This window comes from Gastrolobium bilobum, unplaced genomic scaffold, assembly GCF_033153095.1.
Source record: "Gastrolobium bilobum isolate Gb01-03AN ecotype WA unplaced genomic scaffold, APGP_CSIRO_Gbil_v1 utg18271, whole genome shotgun sequence".
Classification (NCBI taxonomy): domain Eukaryota; kingdom Viridiplantae; phylum Streptophyta; class Magnoliopsida; order Fabales; family Fabaceae; genus Gastrolobium; species Gastrolobium bilobum.
Genome location: NW_026896070.1, coordinates 135,044 through 153,111, shown reverse-complemented (window position 1 = coordinate 153,111; position 18,068 = coordinate 135,044). Strand labels below are relative to the sequence as shown.

The 18,068-nt window shown below is 38.2% G+C and overlaps 1 protein-coding gene across 2 annotated transcripts; it reads left to right on the top strand.

Annotated features, from left to right (window-relative positions):
• Positions 1 to 1,515: 1,515 nt before the first annotated feature.
• On the top strand, positions 1,516 to 17,851 carry LOC133297626 (exportin-T). 2 transcript variants are annotated; one of them, XM_061496792.1, is made up of 15 exons: positions 1,516 to 3,395; positions 3,585 to 3,674; positions 3,768 to 3,857; positions 4,040 to 4,144; positions 4,341 to 4,400; positions 4,676 to 4,738; positions 6,073 to 6,168; positions 6,945 to 7,109; positions 7,571 to 7,744; positions 7,854 to 7,916; positions 7,992 to 8,090; positions 15,967 to 16,113; positions 16,389 to 16,572; positions 16,674 to 16,779; positions 17,751 to 17,851. In XM_061496792.1, exons 1-13 carry the CDS (start codon positions 1,680 to 1,682, stop codon positions 16,476 to 16,478), a joined length of 2,958 nt encoding a protein of 985 aa, XP_061352776.1. In that variant the 5' UTR covers positions 1,516 to 1,679; the 3' UTR covers positions 16,479 to 16,572; positions 16,674 to 16,779; positions 17,751 to 17,851. The 2 variants fall into 2 exon arrangements, with proteins under 2 accessions (XP_061352776.1, XP_061352775.1); XM_061496791.1 differs by lacking the exon at positions 17,751 to 17,851 and having other exon boundaries at positions 16,674 to 16,956.
• The last annotated feature ends 217 nt before the right edge of the window (positions 17,852 to 18,068 follow it).

Below are 18,068 nucleotides of genomic sequence, written 5' to 3'. Positions count from 1 at the left end.
TTAATTCTCTTAGTCTGTATAAGACATAGCGTTATGCGATTTACGAACAATATCTTCAGTAGTGTAGCATTACAATTATACTATTTATTTTTCTATAAAAGATAATTGCATTATTGTTGATATTTAAATACAGAGAAGAAGCCAGGTAAATGATTGTTGATAATTGCAATGCATGGCAGTTGACTGGACTGCAACAGTTGGTAGTTCTCAGCCACGTGAAGGCAACTTGAGAGGAAGCAGCCCACCTCCATCAAATCCACAACAGGCAAATGAGCTGTTGAGTAATGAAACAATGAATGCAGCAACTAGTGGCACACGAAGCAGATTATTGGCCTTCATGAGCACACCTGGTTTTAGGCCACCAAGGCATGCCTCAAGAAAATGACTACTGCTGTATATGACCTGGGAGTAGTGCATGAGCCAACTGAGAAGGGTTTTATTATTATGTGACTGATTTTTTTTGAAAATTCTGGCCGTTATGTATTTGGAGGCCTTATTATGTCAATGTTTTTTTTGTAAATTCTAGCCATATTGTATTAGAGGCCTTTCTTTTAATTCCTGGCAGTTGGCTTTATTTTGTAATGCACTACTATACATCCATGTCTTCAAATATAATGATACTCAAATCATGTTCCAGCTATTATGTTTCACAGGGTTGATGAATGTTTAAGTTTACCATTTTTGATGTTTTTTAACTAATATACGTAGTTGTAGTTCTTGTACATCCATGTCTTCTAGTTTAACAAATTGGACTGCATACAAATCCAATTTAATGTCATGTTCCTGTTTTGCAGAATTGGATTGCACTCCTGTTTCTGATGTAATGCACTTCTGTTTTGCAAAATTGGATAGCATAGAAAAACAATGAAGTCATGTGCCTATTTTTCTCTGGTTAGGGACCAATAAGGGCCCGTGCTTTTTGTCAGGGACTAAAAATGTCCTCGTACATTTTGACAGGGACCAAAATGGCCCTCGTGGTTTTGACAAGGACCAAAACGTCGTCGTCTCGTCTTCCACGGTGTCCCACATCCAACCCGCGTCACCAAACTAACGTGCCAACTGTGCACCGTTAGTTGGGCCGTTAGGTGGAAGTTAACAGAAGGATGAACGTGGCCTCTTTTTTGTTATTTCAGGGACCAATTTGTCCTTTTTTTTATTGCTAGGGACTGAAAAGAGCTTTGTGGATATTTCCAGAGACTAAAAAAGGTATTTACTCATAATAAAATAAAAAATGAAAAAATATTTGCCGTTTTAAATGACATAACACTTTGTCCTTTTAAGAGAGAGACAGACACAGAAAAAAAATTATTTAAATTTTAAATTAAAAAAATCACCCACTTTTTCTCTCCCATGATTTTCATTTTTTTTGTATTTATCTCTCTTCTAGACCTATGTAACTTGAATCATTTAACATTACAAACTCGAAATCCAATAAAAAATGTGGCTAATCCAAAAATAATAAAACCCAAACCCTTCTCTGAGTTAACATAGAAGAAAGAATAGGCGGTGGCAAATAGCAGAGACAAACTGAGCGAAACTCCAAACAAAAACCCTAGTCCTTGAATTCATTATATTCTACTTCCATTGATCCGAAGAGGTAAGCCCTCACCTCAGCAGCTTGAGTTGTCTGGCCCCAAAATCTTTCCTTCACGCCCTACGACCCTATTCTTTTGAATATTATGGATGATCTAGAAAAAGCTATTCTTATCATGTTTGATGAATCGGGAGCCGTTGACGATGAGTTGAAGGAACAGGCTAAGAATTATTGTAACGATATTAAGGAGAAGTCGTCAATTTGTAGATTGTGCATTGAAAAACTACGCTTCTCAACTCTTGTTCAAGTCCAGTTCTGGTGTCTACAAACCTTACATGAGGTCATTCGGACACGGTACTCGACAATGACCCCTGATGAGAAGTACATGATTAGGGGCTCCGTGTTTTCAATAGTGTGCCTTGAAGACAATAACCTGTTAAGGGTTTTGGAAGGCCCTGCATTTATAAAGAACAAGCTTGCGCAGGTTTTGATAACTTTGATTTACTTCGAGTACCCCTTGATTTGGTCGTCAGTATTTGTTGATTTTTTTCCGCATTTGCGCAAAGGGAATGTGGTCATAGACATGTTCTGTAGAGTTTTGAATGCCCTGGATGATGAATTAATTAGTTTGGACTACCCTAGAACCCCTGAGGAGTTGACAGTGGCGGGTCGGGTTAAAGATGCAATGAGACAGCAGTGTGTGTCCCAAATAGTGAGAGCTTGGTATGACATTGTTTCTATGTACCGGAATTCCGATCAAGAGCTATGTACCAGTGTGTTAGATTCCATGAGGAAGTATATTTCTTGGATTGACATCGGGTTGATCGTCAATGATGCTTTTATCCCCTTGTTATTTGATTTGATTTTGGTTGGTACCCTGTCTGATCAGCTTCGTGGTGCTGCAGTCAGATGCTTGTTAGCGGTAGTTTCTAAGCGAATGGAGCCCCAACCAAAATTGTCATTGTTGCAAAGCCTTCAAATTAGTCGTGTATTTAGGTTGGTGACCGAGGATGGTGACGCTGACCTGGTATCTGATATTGCTGCATTGCTTACTGGGTATGCTGTGGAGGCCTTGGATTGCTTTAAACGCATAAATTCTGAGGATGCTAGAGGAATCTCTATGGAGCTTTTGAATGAAGTCTTACCCTCTGTTTTCTTTGTAATGAAGAACTTTGAGGTAGATGCTACATTTAATATTGTCCAGTTTCTTTCCGGTTATGTTGCAACTTTGAAGAGCTTTGCTCCTTTGAGGGAGAAACAGCTACTTCATGTGGGACAAATATTGGAAGTTATCCTTGTGCTAATCCGTTATGACTCAGTATACCGCACTAATCTTGATGTGATGGACAAAATTGGGAAAGAGGAGGAAGATAGGATGATAGAGTTCAGAAAGGATTTATTTGTTCTGCTTCGCACCGTGGGTCGTGTAGCACCTGATGTAACTCAGTTGTTTATCAGAAATTCGTTAGCAAATGCTGTTTCAAGTTCCTCATATAGCAATGTTGAGGAGGTGGAATGTGCACTTTCTCTTTTATATGCACTTGGAGAATCCCTAAATGAGGAAGCCATAAGAACTGGGAGTGGATTGTTGAGTGAGCTGGTGCTTATGCTTCTCTCAACAAGGTTTCCTTGTCACTCCAATAGGCTAGTTGCTCTTGTTTATTTGGAGACAGTGACAAGATATGTTAAGTTTATTCAGGATAATACTCAATATATTCCGATGGTTCTGGCTGCCTTTCTTGATGAAAGAGGCATACATCACCCAAACATCCATGTAAGCCGTAGAGCCAGTTATTTGTTTATGAGGGTTGTAAAATTGCTGAAGGTGAAGTTGGTACCTTTCATAGAGACGATTTTGCAGGTAGCTATTAGATAATCCATCCCTCTGATATGTTTTTCTGTATTTAAATGTACTCAAAATTTTATAAAAAATATTTCTGACTTCCTGCTATTTTTCTTTGCCCTTGATGTGCATGGATGAATCATGTGATTGGTCACCTCCACCTTCTCTCTGTCTCCTTGATTGTTTTGAATGTTCTGTTAAATTCAGAGCCTGCAAGATACAGTTGCCCAATTCACGATCATGAATTATACAACAGAAGAGCCATCAGGGTCAGAAGATGGTAGCCACATTTTTGAGGTATTCAGATTTCCTAAAGTTTCAGGATTAGGGATATTTCTGTGAAATTTAAGTCTGTTTATCTGCTCATGTGTTGATTGACACAATTGTCAGGCAATTGGGTTATTGATTGGAATGGAAGATGTCTTGCCTGAAAAGCAATCTGATTATCTGTCTTCTTTGCTCAGTCCTCTTTGTCGGCAGGTTATTCTTGACTCTAAATTTCAAGATACATTTTTATCCAAAAAATAAAAAATAAAAAATTGCAAGATACTTGATTTCTTAGAAATACTTTGCTCTCTTTCATTGTTTCCCAAATATTTCTGCTTACAGATTATTTACAGTTGGTATTTAATGCATACAATTTCCTATGCTTGTTTAAACAGGTTGACGAATTGCTCATAAATGCCAAGTTATTGACTTATGAGGAGACTAAGGCCAAAATTGCTGTAATCCAGCAAATTATCATGGCAATCAATTCTCTCAGCAAGGTGCTTTTTCTGCTTTTTCCCCCCTCTGATGTATTCTTTTCTAAAATCCTGAAAACTTACAACTCTTTAGAAATGATAAGAAGATTTATTTTTTATATGATTGTATCTTGATTTTGAAGTTTAAAGGGTAGCATTCTGGGAAGATAAGTCAACAGTTCTATTTCCCCCCATTCTTACTATTTTTTATGTAATCTAGGGCTTCAGTGAGCGTCTTGTAACCGCTAGTCGCCCTGCAATTGGTCTCATGTTTAAACAGGTTAGTATATTTCAAATTGTTTGGTTCATGTTCCCTGAAGGTGTATATGGTTTTTTAGATGTATACTTTATGTCATTTTTGTTGTAAGAAGCTTTTGAAAATATTTTTGTTTTACATGGAAATTATGGAGTTTTATCCTAGAATCCAATTTTGGAACATCCTTTATGTGAATGATAATTTTTTGTGTTAATCCTATCTCTATTTCTATTAAACTTTTGTGACATTCTTCTTAATCTTTTATTTTCCTAAAGCTTGTCATTCTTTCTTCTTTGCAGACATTGGATGTACTTCTCCAAGTTCTTGTTATATTTCCAAAAGTAGAACCTCTAAGAAGCAAGGTATGAGTTAAATTTAATTATTGGTGTCAAGAACCAACTCTCCCAAAAGCTTAAGCTGTTAGGTTAATGTTTTTATATTATACGTTTAACACACCTCATGCTCGAGCTCTTTGGGCTTATGCACATTCTCATTTACCTTGGGCTAAAATTCAACTTTTTATTAGAAGAATTTGCGTTTTTTTTTTGGGGGGGGTGGGGGAGGGTAGCAAAGGTTGAACCCTAAATCACTTTTCCATAAAGGCTTTGATGCCATGTCATGAACCAACTCTCCCAAAAGTTTAAGCCGTTAGGTGAAGCATAGATGCAAAAAGCAGCGCTGCCCAGCCGCAACAAATTGCATGCAATGCTACAATTTACGGTGGCGGTTGTAGCGGCTGCAATCTGATGTAATGGTTCGCAATTGTTGCGGCACGATCTCAGTACCACCAGGGAGGATGTATTTTTTTTTAATGTTTAAGTTAGTATAATAAACTTATATTTTAATTTTAAGGGTATAATAGACTTTTACCTTCCCATCTTCTTTACGATCTCTTTACTCCTAATTCTCGATTTCCATGGCTTTGTGTCGGTCTCTCTCTCTCTCTCTCTCTCTCTCTCTCTCACTTATTTCCCAGCAAGCCCAAGGGGCAATTACTCCGACTGCAGCACAATTTCGATCTCCCGCTGATTCTGTTTCAATATCCAGCGGATTCCTTCAATCTCCCTGACTGTTTTTTATCTCCAGTGGGAAGAAGGATCAGTTCAATTTATCTAAATCAGTTTCTATCTCCACTGGGTGTTAGGTTATTGAATATATATATATATATATATTATTAATGTGAATATATTATTATTCCATATTGAATAATTATATATTTTATATCACGTAATTATTTTAATTTAAATTTATAATGTGCTAATTATTAATTAATTTAATTTACACAATTTATATAAGTAAAGTTTGCATAAGTCTTCACCTTTCATTTGAGTGGAGAAAAATCTAAAGTAGACATTCTTTTGTTGTTTCCCAAATTGAAAAAGAAAAAAAAATGAAAATGTTCACTGCCGAGGCAATATTTTAGTGCTTTCTTTTACATTTAGAATATACCTTTATGACCAATTTACTAGGGACTACAATTTGGAAATTGTATGTACTATAGAATTTATATGGTTTCGCTGTTGCGGCTATGCTGCTACATGCAATACTGCTATAGTATTTTTGGGGTTGGCTGCCACCCGTTATTGATAACTATGAGGTGAAAACACGTGAATGGTTTTATATTATAGCTCTAGCAATCGAAATCTTCTAAAAAATGATAAGTTATTATCACCTAATGTCCATGTATGCTATGTAGGTCACATCTTTTATACACCGCATGGTGGATACATTAGGAGCATCTGTCTTTCCTTACCTTCCCAAGGCACTGGAGCAGTTGCTTGCAGAAACTGAGGTACACATTAACCTCTTTTGACTTAACCATTTTGCAATTTCTATATCTAAATTATTGATGTATCAAAGATTGATTTTGAAAATGCTAATGTTATGGTGGTTGTAAGAGGAGTTGGAATGTGATGGCATTGAGAAGAATATTCCTCTCTCACTTGTTATCTTCTTAATTTAGTGTTGGACCGTTTTATATGTATGGTCCTGTTAGGCTGCATATGGATGTGTGTATGATAGTTAAAGCCTGGGTTTTTAGTATCGAACATGGATCGTGCTGCTGTCACCTTTTTGCTGCTTTATTATATATTGAATACATTCTGGCAGTTGAGAATATTCCTTTATATTGACAGCAGGGTGTCTGTCACAGTACTTTGTAGCCTTCAGTAGATTTTACGTAAAGTGTGTCATATTGGTCTGTTTATCTGCTCTGTTTTTCATTTTTTTAGTAAATTTGTAGGAGCCCAGTTCTTTTTTGTGATTTTATCAGAACTGAACGAATCCCTTATCAGCAAGAAAGGGTATAGGCCCTTTAAAGGATGGAGCAAGGATTGACTGCTACAAATTTCTTGACATATTTTTGGTATCATATGAATGTGTTTGTGGAGCATGTTTAATGCTGTAGTAGGTTGAGTAGTTGTTTGACAGTGATCCTAATTTAAAGACACATACCTGTTATGCATCTGAATTCGATTATTTACTTTATGTAGATGTTTTTGCTTCTGTTTTGTTATTCTGCACAAAAGAAGATAAAACTGTGTAATGTCTTGATTCATTTTATTGCAGCCAAAGCAGATGGCTGGTTTTCTTTTGTTACTCAATCAACTTATCTGCAAGTTCAATACTTTGGTGCATGACATTTTGGAGGAAATATTTCCAGCTGTCGCTGATCGGATATTTAGTGTTATTCCTAGAGATGGATTACCTTTAGGTCCTGATGCAGTCACTGAGGTATGAAAATGCTGATGCAGTTTCCTAATAGATAGATAAGATTTATTTTTTCTTTCCTTCTGATTTGCTTACTTTAAATTATCTTTGTCATATGATTGATTGCTCTTTATGATTTAATTATTGTTCTTCAAATATTAAGAAGTTAGTGAGATCATTTGTGCTTGTTCTATGTGATAATATCTGTGCTCTTTGCTAATTTATATTGTCGAGTATCTATTTTTCTATATTCTTTTTTACTTTATGGAAGATAAATGGATAATCTGATGGATCTTAGATTAGTGAAAGTGACACTGTGTTTGCTTTTAACACTGCTTATTTATCTGGTACTTAGTTGGTAGCTGTATTGTGGCATATGATGTACTGGCTTTGAAATGCTTCTTTTGCGTTTCCATTTATTTTATTTTTTGTTTCTAAACTCTGAAATTTATATGCACAATAATATTATACTTTCCTTTTTTTAGGAAATTCGTGAATTGCTAGAACTTCAGCGGACATTGTATACATTTCTTCATGTTATTACAACACATGATCTGTCTCTTGTATTTCTTTCCCCAAAATGTAAAGCATACCTGGAACCAGTGATGCAGTTGCTTTTGTACTCTTCTTGTAATCATAAGGATATTCTTGTAAGAAAGGTATGTGTAATAATTACTATTTATTTAACTACTGGCCGTTATTTTTCCGAGATCAGTACTTTTGACAATATCTAAAATCTGCATCTTACTTTTTTATTTCACAATTTAGGCATGTGTACAGATTTTTACTAGATTAATTAAAGATTGGTGTCCCCAGCGATATGAAGAAAAGGTAGATTCCACTCACCTCTCCTTATTTTTTAGAATGCTTTTTCTTTTGTTATACTAAATGGTTAATGGTTTACAGGTTCCTGGTTTTCGAAGCTTTGTGATTGAAGCATTTGCTACAAACTGCTGTTTGTACAGTGTGCTGGACAGATCTTTCGAGTTTCATGATGCAAATACTGTAAGACTGATTTATTAGTTTTATACATTCTTTTAGTCACTTTTTCAAGTGTTAAGATGCTGCTATTCCAAACCATCACGTGTATAATAAGATTATTCCCTCATTTCTACACCTTGTTAAAAGACAGTTTATAATTCATAGGAAAAGGTAGAGATTTATATTATCGTTCTTTGGCTGTGAAGAAATTTTTTTGCTTATCTTTGATTTGAATAAAGATGGACTTCATTTGAGGAGAGTTCAAGAAAAAGCTCCAGTGCAGAATTTCTAAATTTGATTTTACATACTTGTACAACAAGAACAATGATGTTAATAGAAGTGAACATTCATAAATATGGTTTATTTGTAGTAAAACAAGAAGATCAAGAGTATAAGAGCGTGCAAATGACATAATTATAGAATATAAATATCTCCAAGTTCAGGAGCATGTAACATGCTAAATTCTTGGTGTCTAAATCTGGAATTATCTATCATGTGATCATCTAAAAGATTTTCTGCAAGAACTTTAGTTTGAATTGTAATTGGGGGTTTATTATAGAGGTCTACATATAGATCATTAATCCTTTGGGAAAATAAATTTTCTTCCTTAGTTGAATGCAATGGACCTACGGAAGTCATATGGTGGTTCGGGCTAGGTTAAGTACTTGGTGATTTAATCCCATATAATGCAGTTCATCTTCATCTTATGTATTTGTAAAGAATTATTTCAACCCAAAACCTTAAGGTGTTGGGTGAAGGCCTTTTTAATGGTTTATATTATTCTCTAACACACACCCTCACACAGGAGCTCTTTGGGCTTGCAGTGTGGATATTGCATAGGCCCAATTTTTTTTAGTTTACTTTGGGCTTATTTTGTGATGGGCCTCTCAAGCCATATGTCCAAGTGTACAGTCGAAAGGCCCATAGGAGGAAGGGTATGGACACATCACAGTTAGTTACTGATGGGGACACATGGCAAGCGATGAATGGAGAGGAAGATATTGGAGAAATGGGAAAAGAGGTGAGGGCAGTATAAGTTGGTTACGGGAAAGGAGAGAAGGCAGAAAAGATTATTGTCAATATGTGGGTTAGAGCACTGAGAAGGTATATGCCTCGGTTGCTGTAAGGGATAGGTGGGAGTGTAATCTTCTTTTATAATCGGCCAGTCCATTGTTAGGAAGTGGCCTTAATCTTTACTGCATTGTTAATTTGCTGTCATGAATCTGAGGGTTGACACGATGGTGTATGCCTCAGTCTGATTATAATAAAAGTTGTTATTCATCTTCTTCTTGTTATTTCTTTGCAATTATCCAAGTATCAGAATCAGGTACCAACATTTGGTATCAAAGCTCTTTTCTGGGAAACAAACAGTGAATGGTGTTGACAAGAAATATGGACCACCGAATGGAGACGTTGGAAGCTAGGGTAGGAGGAACGGAAGAAGGTGTTCGTCGGATTGAAACAAATCTGGCTGAAGTTATGAGAACCCTTCAGGACATAGCTCGAGCTGGGAGACCCGGAGGATCTAACAGTGATGGCAGTGGAAGCCAAGGAGGAAACAACGACAACAACGCGAGAATAGTGAGGAACGAAGAAAGAATGAAAAGGGTGGAGGTCCCTTACTTCTCAGGGGAGGATCCTTACGGTTGGATCTTTAGAGCTGAACGGTACTTCAGGGTCAATCGAATTCCACCAGAGGAACAGTTGGAGACGGCATCGATTTGCTTGGAGGGAGAAGCTTTGAGTTGGTTCCAGTGGTGGGAACCGCGAAACCCATTGGCGGAGTGGTTGATCTTCAGAACGGCAGTGTTACAACGTTTTCATGCATCTCCTTCTGGAAATCCATACGAAGCGTTGATGGAACTGAAGCAATTGAGGACGGTGGCTGAGTTCAGAAAACAGTTCGAAGTGTTGTCCGCTCCGTTAGGACAAGCGGATGAGGAATTAATGCAAGCAACATTCCTGACTGGGTTGAGACCGGAAATTCGAGCCGAAATTCGCTTGCACTCACCTGGAGATATTGGGGAGATGATGATCTTGGCTCAACGGGTTGAAGAACGCGAAGCTGTGTTAGGAAGGGGAGATGGTGGAGTAGGCCGTACAGGGATTGGGCTTCATAATAGTCATATGGGGGGAAGTAGGCCCGCGTTGGGAAATAAGGGAGGTGGGAGTAGATGGCAACAAAATGGGCCTGTAACGTCGGCCCAAAGCCCTACATCCAACACACTTAATACCCAGGTGTCGTCAGCAGCCAGCCACACCCTCGCGAATCCTAATCGCGTTGGGGGGGCTACGAGTGAACCAGGTGGTACTCAACCACCAGGAGCGACAGCCAACGCGTCAGACGGCCGCCGGAGAAACAATTTCCGTCGACTTTCGCCGGAAGAGGAGGCTGATCATAGGCGTCGCAACCTATGTTTCCGTTGTGGAGGACCCTTTGGTCCTGGGCACGTGTGCCCTAACCCACAGTTGCGCGTGATGCTTGTGAGCGACGATGGGGGTGCCGACGGAGATGAAGATCCGATTCAGGAGACAGGGGGCGAGGACCAACTGGAGACCCTTCAACTCAGCATTCAAAGTGTGGTGGGTATCACCTCCAACCGTTCGCTGAAGTTATGGGGGGAGATTCAGGGCCATAAGGTGATGGTGCTCGTGGATACCGGGGCATCTCACAACTTCATTGGGGAGCATGTGGTAGATACAGTGGGGATCCCATCCTTGCAATCAAGGTCTTTTCGGGTGGAGGTGGGAGATGGTCACCGAGTCCAAGGTATAGGAGTTTGTCAGGGAGTCACTCTAGTCTTGCCTAATGTGTCAATCATTCAAGACTTCTACATATTCTGTCTTAAGGGGGTGGATGTGGTGCTGGGATTTTCGTGGTTGGAAGGCCTGGGAGACATTCAAGCTAATTTTGGGAAATTATCCTTACGGATTCCATGGAAAGGGAGCATGGTGACCTTGCAAGGCGATCCTGAGTTATCTTATTGTCAGGTCTCTTACAAGAGCATGAATCGCGCATGGAAGAAGAGCACAGAGGGGTATTATATTGAACTGGGGTATTCAGCAATGGAGTTAACTGGTACTCCCGATGAGGATCCTCGGGTTGCAGAGCTTCTACTGCAATATGATGATGTTTTCCAACCCCCCTCAGAACTACCACCTTCTAGAGCATGTGATCACAAAATTCTACTGAAACAGGGGGCAGACACCCCTAATATTAGGCCATATCGTTACCCCTACTATCAGAAGGAAGAAATTGAAAAGTTTGTCAGAGAGATGTTAGTAGTGGGCATGATCAGACCCAGTTGCAGCCCGTATTCAAGTCCCTTAATCTTAGTGAAAAAAAAAGATGGGAGCTGGCGTTTCTGTGTGGACTACAGGGCCTTGAACAAGGTAACTATTCCTGATAAGTTTCCTTTACCTGTTATTGATGAATTGCTTGATGAGTTGCATGGGGCTGAGATTTTCTCCAAGTTAGATTTGAAATCAGGCTATAATCAGATTCGAATGAGGGTAGAAGACATTGAGAAGACCGCATTTCGTACGCATGAGGGCCATTATGAATATCTTGTAATGCCCTTTGGCTTAAGGAATGCCCCTTCTACATTTCAATCACTGATGAATACGGTCTTCAAGCCTTATCTGCGAAAATTCGTCTTGGTTTTTTTTGATGACATCCTGGTGTACAGCAACTCTTTAGACCAACATTGTGACCATTTGAAGATAGTGTTGGATGTCTTGAGACAAAATCATTTCGCTGCCAACAAAAAAAAATGCACCTTTGTGGAAAACGAACTCGAATACTTGGGTCATCTTATTTCCAAGGAGGGTGTCAAGGCTGACCACCATAAGTTGGAGGCTATGTCACAATGGCCTACTCCCACAAATGTGAAAGGTCTTCGTGGGTTTTTGGGATTAACGGGATATTACCGGAGGTTTGTGAGACAATATGGTCAGGTTGCACACCCATTGACTCAGCTGCTCAAAAAGGACAGCTTCGTATGGAGTGAGGAGGCTCAATTGTCCTTTGAAGCTCTCAAAGCGGAGATGTTGTTGCTCCCAACATTAGCACTGCCTAACTTTGATGAGACCTTCTTTGTGGAGACAGATGCATCAGGAGTTGGGATGGGGGCTGTATTAATGCAGGTAGGCCGCCCTATAGCATTTCTCAGTAAGGCTTTTTCTGACAAAGATAAAGTACTCTCGGTCTACGAACGGGAGTTAAAAGCTATCGTGTTTGCCGTCTACAAGTGGCGTCACTATTTGTTGGGGCGTCATTTTGTCATTACAACCGATCATAGGAGTCTCAAATATTTGACGGAGCAACGATTAATGGTCGAAGGACAGCAAAAGTGGGTGGCTAAATTGATGGGATATGATTTTGAAATACGTTACAAACCCGGAAAGGAAAATACAGCAGCGGACGCGCTTTCTCGTGTTATGGATTGCAAGGAGCTCACCATGGTCACCAGCCCTGACTTGCAAGGACTGTCTGAAGAGGTCCTTCATGATCCAGTGACAAAAAAAATTTTCACTGATGTCGTACAAAATGCTACTTCTCATCCGGGTTATCAAGTACTCAAAGGAAGTTTATGGTATAAAAACAGGTTAGTTCTCCCTCGATCCTCTCCTCATCTTGCTGCCATTCTCCAGGAGTTTCACTCCTCTCCTTGGGGTGGCCATTCGGGGGAATTGAGGACATTAAAGCGCGTGGCTGGTGTTTTTTTTTGGAAGGGAATGCGTCAGGATGTGGCCGCTTTTGTGCGAGCTTGTGCTGTTTGTCAACAGCAAAAATATGATCATTTGAAGCCTGCTGGGTTGTTACAACCGTTGCCTATTCCTCAACAAGTGTGGGAGGAGTTGTCCATTGACTTTATTGGGGGCTTGCCAGTTTCCAAGGGGACGGATACCATATTGGTGGTGGTGGATAGGCTTTCCAAGTATGCCCACTTCATGACTCTTAAACACCCATATGATGCTCAGACCGTGGCTGCTGTGTTCTTGAGGGAAGTGATTCGGCTGCATGGAATTCCCAAGTCCATTGTGTCGGATCGTGACAGAATTTTCATGAGTAAGTTTTGGGGTGAACTCTTTAAACTAACGGGCACTAAATTAAAGTTTAGTTCAGCCTATCATCCCCAAACGGATGGCCAAACCGAGGTTGTCAATCGTACCTTGGAGACTTATTTGCGTTGCTTTGCTAGTGGACATCCCAAGGGGTGGGCTAAGTGGTTGTCTTGGGCTGAATTTTGGTTCAATACAACATATAACAGGTCTATTCAAATGACCCCATTTCGAGCGGTGTATGGTCGTGACCCGCCATCTCTTATTTCTTTTACACCTGGCAGCACAACCGTGGCAGCTGTGGATACATGGTTGTTGGCTAGGGATGCTATTTTGGTGGAACTAAAACAGAATTTGTGTCAAGCACAACAGCGAATGAAGCTGCAGGCTGACAAAGGGAGAAGGGAGGAGAATTATGTGGTTGGTGATACGGTTTTTGTAAAGATCCATCCTTATAAGTTGAGGTCTTTAGCTAGGAGAATTAATCAGAAATTAAGCCCAAGATTTTATGGACCATTTACAATTTCAGCAAAGATTGGACCCGTGGCTTACAGGTTGGAGCTCCCTTCATATTCAAAGGTCCATCCTGTCTTCCATGTCTCTCAATTAAAGAGAGCTATTCATCCTTCTTTGGTGGTACTACCCCTGCCTAGGTGCTTGTCTGCTGACTTAGAGTTACAGTTACAACCGGCTGCTGTTTTGAAAGCTCGTCGTCTCCTGGATGGTACGAGTGAAATATTGGTACAATGGGCAGAGTTGGATGATTGTGATGCTACATGGGAGCCATTAGAGGAGTTTCAAGCTGCATTTCCTTATTTTCACCTTGAGGACAAGGTGGATTTTGAAGAAGGGGGTATTGATGGGCCTCTCAAGCCATATGTCCAAGTGTACAGTCGAAAGGCCCATAGGAGGAAGGGTATGGACACATCACAGTTAGTTACTGATGGGGACACATGGCAAGCGATGAATGGAGAGGAAGATATTGGAGAAATGGGAAAAGAGGTGAGGGCAGTATAAGTTGGTTACGGGAAAGGAGAGAAGGCAGAAAAGATTATTGTCAATATGTGGGTTAGAGCACTGAGAAGGTATATGCCTCGGTTGCTGTAAGGGATAGGTGGGAGTGTAATCTTCTTTTATAATCGGCCAGTCCATTGTTAGGAAGTGGCCTTAATCTTTACTGCATTGTTAATTTGCTGTCATGAATCTGAGGGTTGACACGATGGTGTATGCCTCAGTCTGATTATAATAAAAGTTGTTATTCATCTTCTTCTTGTTATTTCTTTGCAATTATCCAAGTATCAGAATCAGGTACCAACATTTTGATTCCACTCGAAAGTGAGATACGATGAGGATCGAACTCGTGACCCTATGATCACTGAAGCTCTGATACTATGTAAAGAACCATTTTCACCCAAAACCTTAAGGTGTTGGGTGAAGGCCTTTTTAATGGTTTATATTATTCTCCAACAGATAGTATCAACAAATCTCATTAGGTACTTGGAGCATACTTTTGTAACTTTTTAAACTATTTAGGTTCCTATGTTTCTTGGAACCTTTGCTTAAATTTGAGTAATAGGGAAACTGGTGAATTTGAGTTCCTTCTGCTCTTAATTCCATTAAATCTCTCCTCCAATCCAGATAGGAGAATTTGGACTTTGAATCCTTCTATGGATTTTTCACAGGTTTTCACTCTCGGAATCATCAAAGGCTTATCTTTCCTTGACATCCATTTGAAAATCTAAAAGTCTCTCTATGCATCTAGAAGTCAAGTCCTTTGTTTTGATAACAGCACTAAATAGGATTACTACAAAAAGCTTGTTGCAGATAAGAACGATTCATTCTTCACCGATTATCTTTTTTCTTACAACACAACAACCCAATTGGATTGTTGTTTTGAGAGTTCAGACATTTAGGAGCCAACAACCCAATTGGATTTTTGTTTTGAGAGTTAAGACATTTAGAAACAATTTTTTTCTTTCTTTTAAAACTAGAAAAAAAAAAACTATTTTTCAATGTTTTTTGAGTTCTTGAAAAATGGGATATAAAAATGAAAGCCGATCTTTGGGTTAATTGAAAAATGAAATTCGGCTGTAGACCTCCCTATGGTCTTTCACTCGATGTGTGTTATGTGTAGGTCTAGTTAGTAGGGCACTTATTTTTGCATTATATGAACCAGGTAGCAGAGCTACTTATTTGGGGGCTACATGGTGAACACCGAGGGTGTCTTTTCACCTTGGTGCAGTTTTTTATAATCTGTTTGAAAGGTTTTGGCCAGAATAAGGAGGCTAAGACTTCTTGACATTTAACGGTTTATTTGGTTGGAAAAAAATACTTGTATATTACATGGGTGTCTCTTTGCACTTAGATTTGCTATAGGATAAAGATTATGTTTTTGGATTCTCAGTTGTTCTCTGTAATTGGTTTTTTAAAGGAAATTTCTTGACTTATGTGCAAGGAGATTGGACAGCTTTGGGTTGTTCTCATTTTTGCCTTGGAGTTGTCGTCTCACTAGATGTACCTCCCATTCTTTCTTTCTAATAAAATATTCTTCATTTCTCCGAAAAGAAAAAAAGGGTTAACATTGTACGATAGTAAGAACAACTATCATTGGGTACTCAGGAGGAAACTTTACGTACATGGAAGGAACATATCAGTTAATAAATAGTGATCTAGCTTTTGATGTTTGTTACTTTTGAAGGAAGCTTAAATGTTTGCTTAATTTATCCAAGTTAGTTGGGAAAGTTAATTCGGTTTTTTAGTGCTTTGCTTTGAAGGTTTATGCGAATTTTTAGTACTTATTTTCTTCATCCACTTTATTGTCTATTTTTCTATGCAGTTTGTTTTGTTTGGAGAAATTGTTTTGGCCCAGAAGGTTATGTATGACAAATTTGGGGATGATTTTCTAGTTCATTTTATATCAAAAGGGTTTTCTGCTGCACATTGCCCGCCAGATCTGGCAGAGCAATATCGTCAAAAGTTGCAGGTAATCAAACTTCATGGAGCTGAAATATTTTTTTTCTGGTCCTGCTGAAGAAAAATTTATTGATGCTTTTTGCCCTGTATTCTTTCCTGCAAGTTCTTCTCTGCTAGGCTTATATGTCGTCAATCATTCAATGAAAATATTTTTATTTTATTTTTATTTTTATTTCTTCTGTTGGAGTGTCTTGCTGAGTGAATCTTAGTGCATGTTTACTAGGTGAATCACGCGTTGAATATCTGACGTATTAGGCCTAATGTTCCCATTATTTCTTTCTGCAGGGTGGTGATATTAAGGCACTAAAATCTTTCTATCAGTCACTCGTAGAAAATTTGAGATTACAGCAGAATGGTAGCCTTGTTTTCAGATAGCACTTATTTGGGAAAGCTTATGGAGTCCTCTTCCTATACGGCTTTATTTTTTGGCTGTCTCCTAGTTTGGGGTTATAATTTATGTCCGCCAAAGGTAATTATGACTGTTTGTGATGATACCAAGTTTGAACTCCATTTTTTATTTTTTAATTCCCTCTCAGTAGTGCGGTCATGGGATGGTGGTGAATACTGCAGGGTTGTGTATATATCTTTTGCGGATGAGCTATGGATATTCTTCTCCTGGCCCTAATTTTGATGAGTTCCTTCCTCTGCAACCTGACCAATAAGTAAATTGTCACAGGTCTTTCTTTATTCTTTTGTCCCACTGTGTAAATTTTGGGTATTCTCTTATTACATTTGAGTCCCATCCAAAGGTTTGAAGTTGTCCATATGAGATCAAAATTTTGGTATTTGATCTAATGACCGTGTCTTCCCTTTTCTCAAATCCTTTTCCCCCGGCTAATTTCGTTTCCTTTTACTTCCAAATTTGTTTATACCAATTTAGTTTATATATTTGTCTTTGCACTTCGAGGTTATGATCTACATCATTGAGCTTGTGTATGCGACTATTAAAAGAAAGGTAATTATACTCCATTACACGATGGTTATCAAAATAATTCTAAATTCTAAAATCATAAACTATAGTTCATTTTTTCCCCTTAACTTATTAAATATTGTTAATTTTTTTAACAGTTTATATATTTGTCTTTGCACTTGTGAGGTTATGATCTACATCATTGAGCTTGTGTATGCGGCTATTAAAAGAACGATAAGTTATACTCCATTACACGATGGTTATCAAAATAATTGTAAATTTTAAAATCTTTTTTCCCCTTTAACTTATTAAATGTAGTTAATTATTTTAAAATAAAAATATTATTTAAAGTATTTTTGTAATAATTATCTCTTTAGTAAATTATATAAATAAGCTTTTGTATTTAAAATATTGTTTTAAATTAATATCTTTTTATTCACATTTTAAATTAGTATTTTCCTTATAAATTTTGGATAAGATATTGCACTTATCTTTTTTATGCTTATAATATCTATTCCTTTTTAATATAGTTAGATCAGAATTTTAATAAAAGATAGAAATGGTGAAATTTAATTGAGATTCTGATTTAACAGTATTGGGGATGAGATGAGTAAATAGAGTAGGCATTTGTCTCTATAAATTTAGTATGTATTATTTATAATTTTTTAATTGAGACAAAAGGTTAATTACTTGAATAAAAATCCCATGAATGAGTAGTTTCATTTTTTGCCTTGTAGACAATGAATATGAAAAGCGTTAACATTGTCGATGCCCAGCCAAGTCAGCCCACAGGATTTGGAACGATAGCCCAAGGTGGCAGCATGTCTCAACTTTAGGAATCTTTCGCATGCTCACGGAAGAGATCTTGGGGGGTGTCAATTTATAATCCAATGTAGTTGGAAATTGGAATCGAAGCACAAATGTTCCAAACCACAATGAAACTTCATGCTCTAATCCATAACATTAAAGAACCCATTCTGCAGGAAAACCTAATTCAACAGCTTAAAAATAATGGGAGTAAGACTGAACTTACAACTTTATCCCTATATTTTATC

Bases quoted from the DNA above. Each gene is read 5' to 3' on its own strand.
- LOC133297626 (XM_061496792.1), top strand. From the start codon at position 1,680: ATGGATGATCTAGAAAAAGCTATTCTTATCATGTTTGATGAATCGGGA. The intron at 3,675-3,767 runs GTATTCAGATTT...CACAATTGTCAG, and splicing joins ATGGTAGCCACATTTTTGAG to GCAATTGGGTTATTGATTGG. The intron at 4,145-4,340 runs GTGCTTTTTCTG...TATGTAATCTAG, and splicing joins CAATCAATTCTCTCAGCAAG to GGCTTCAGTGAGCGTCTTGT.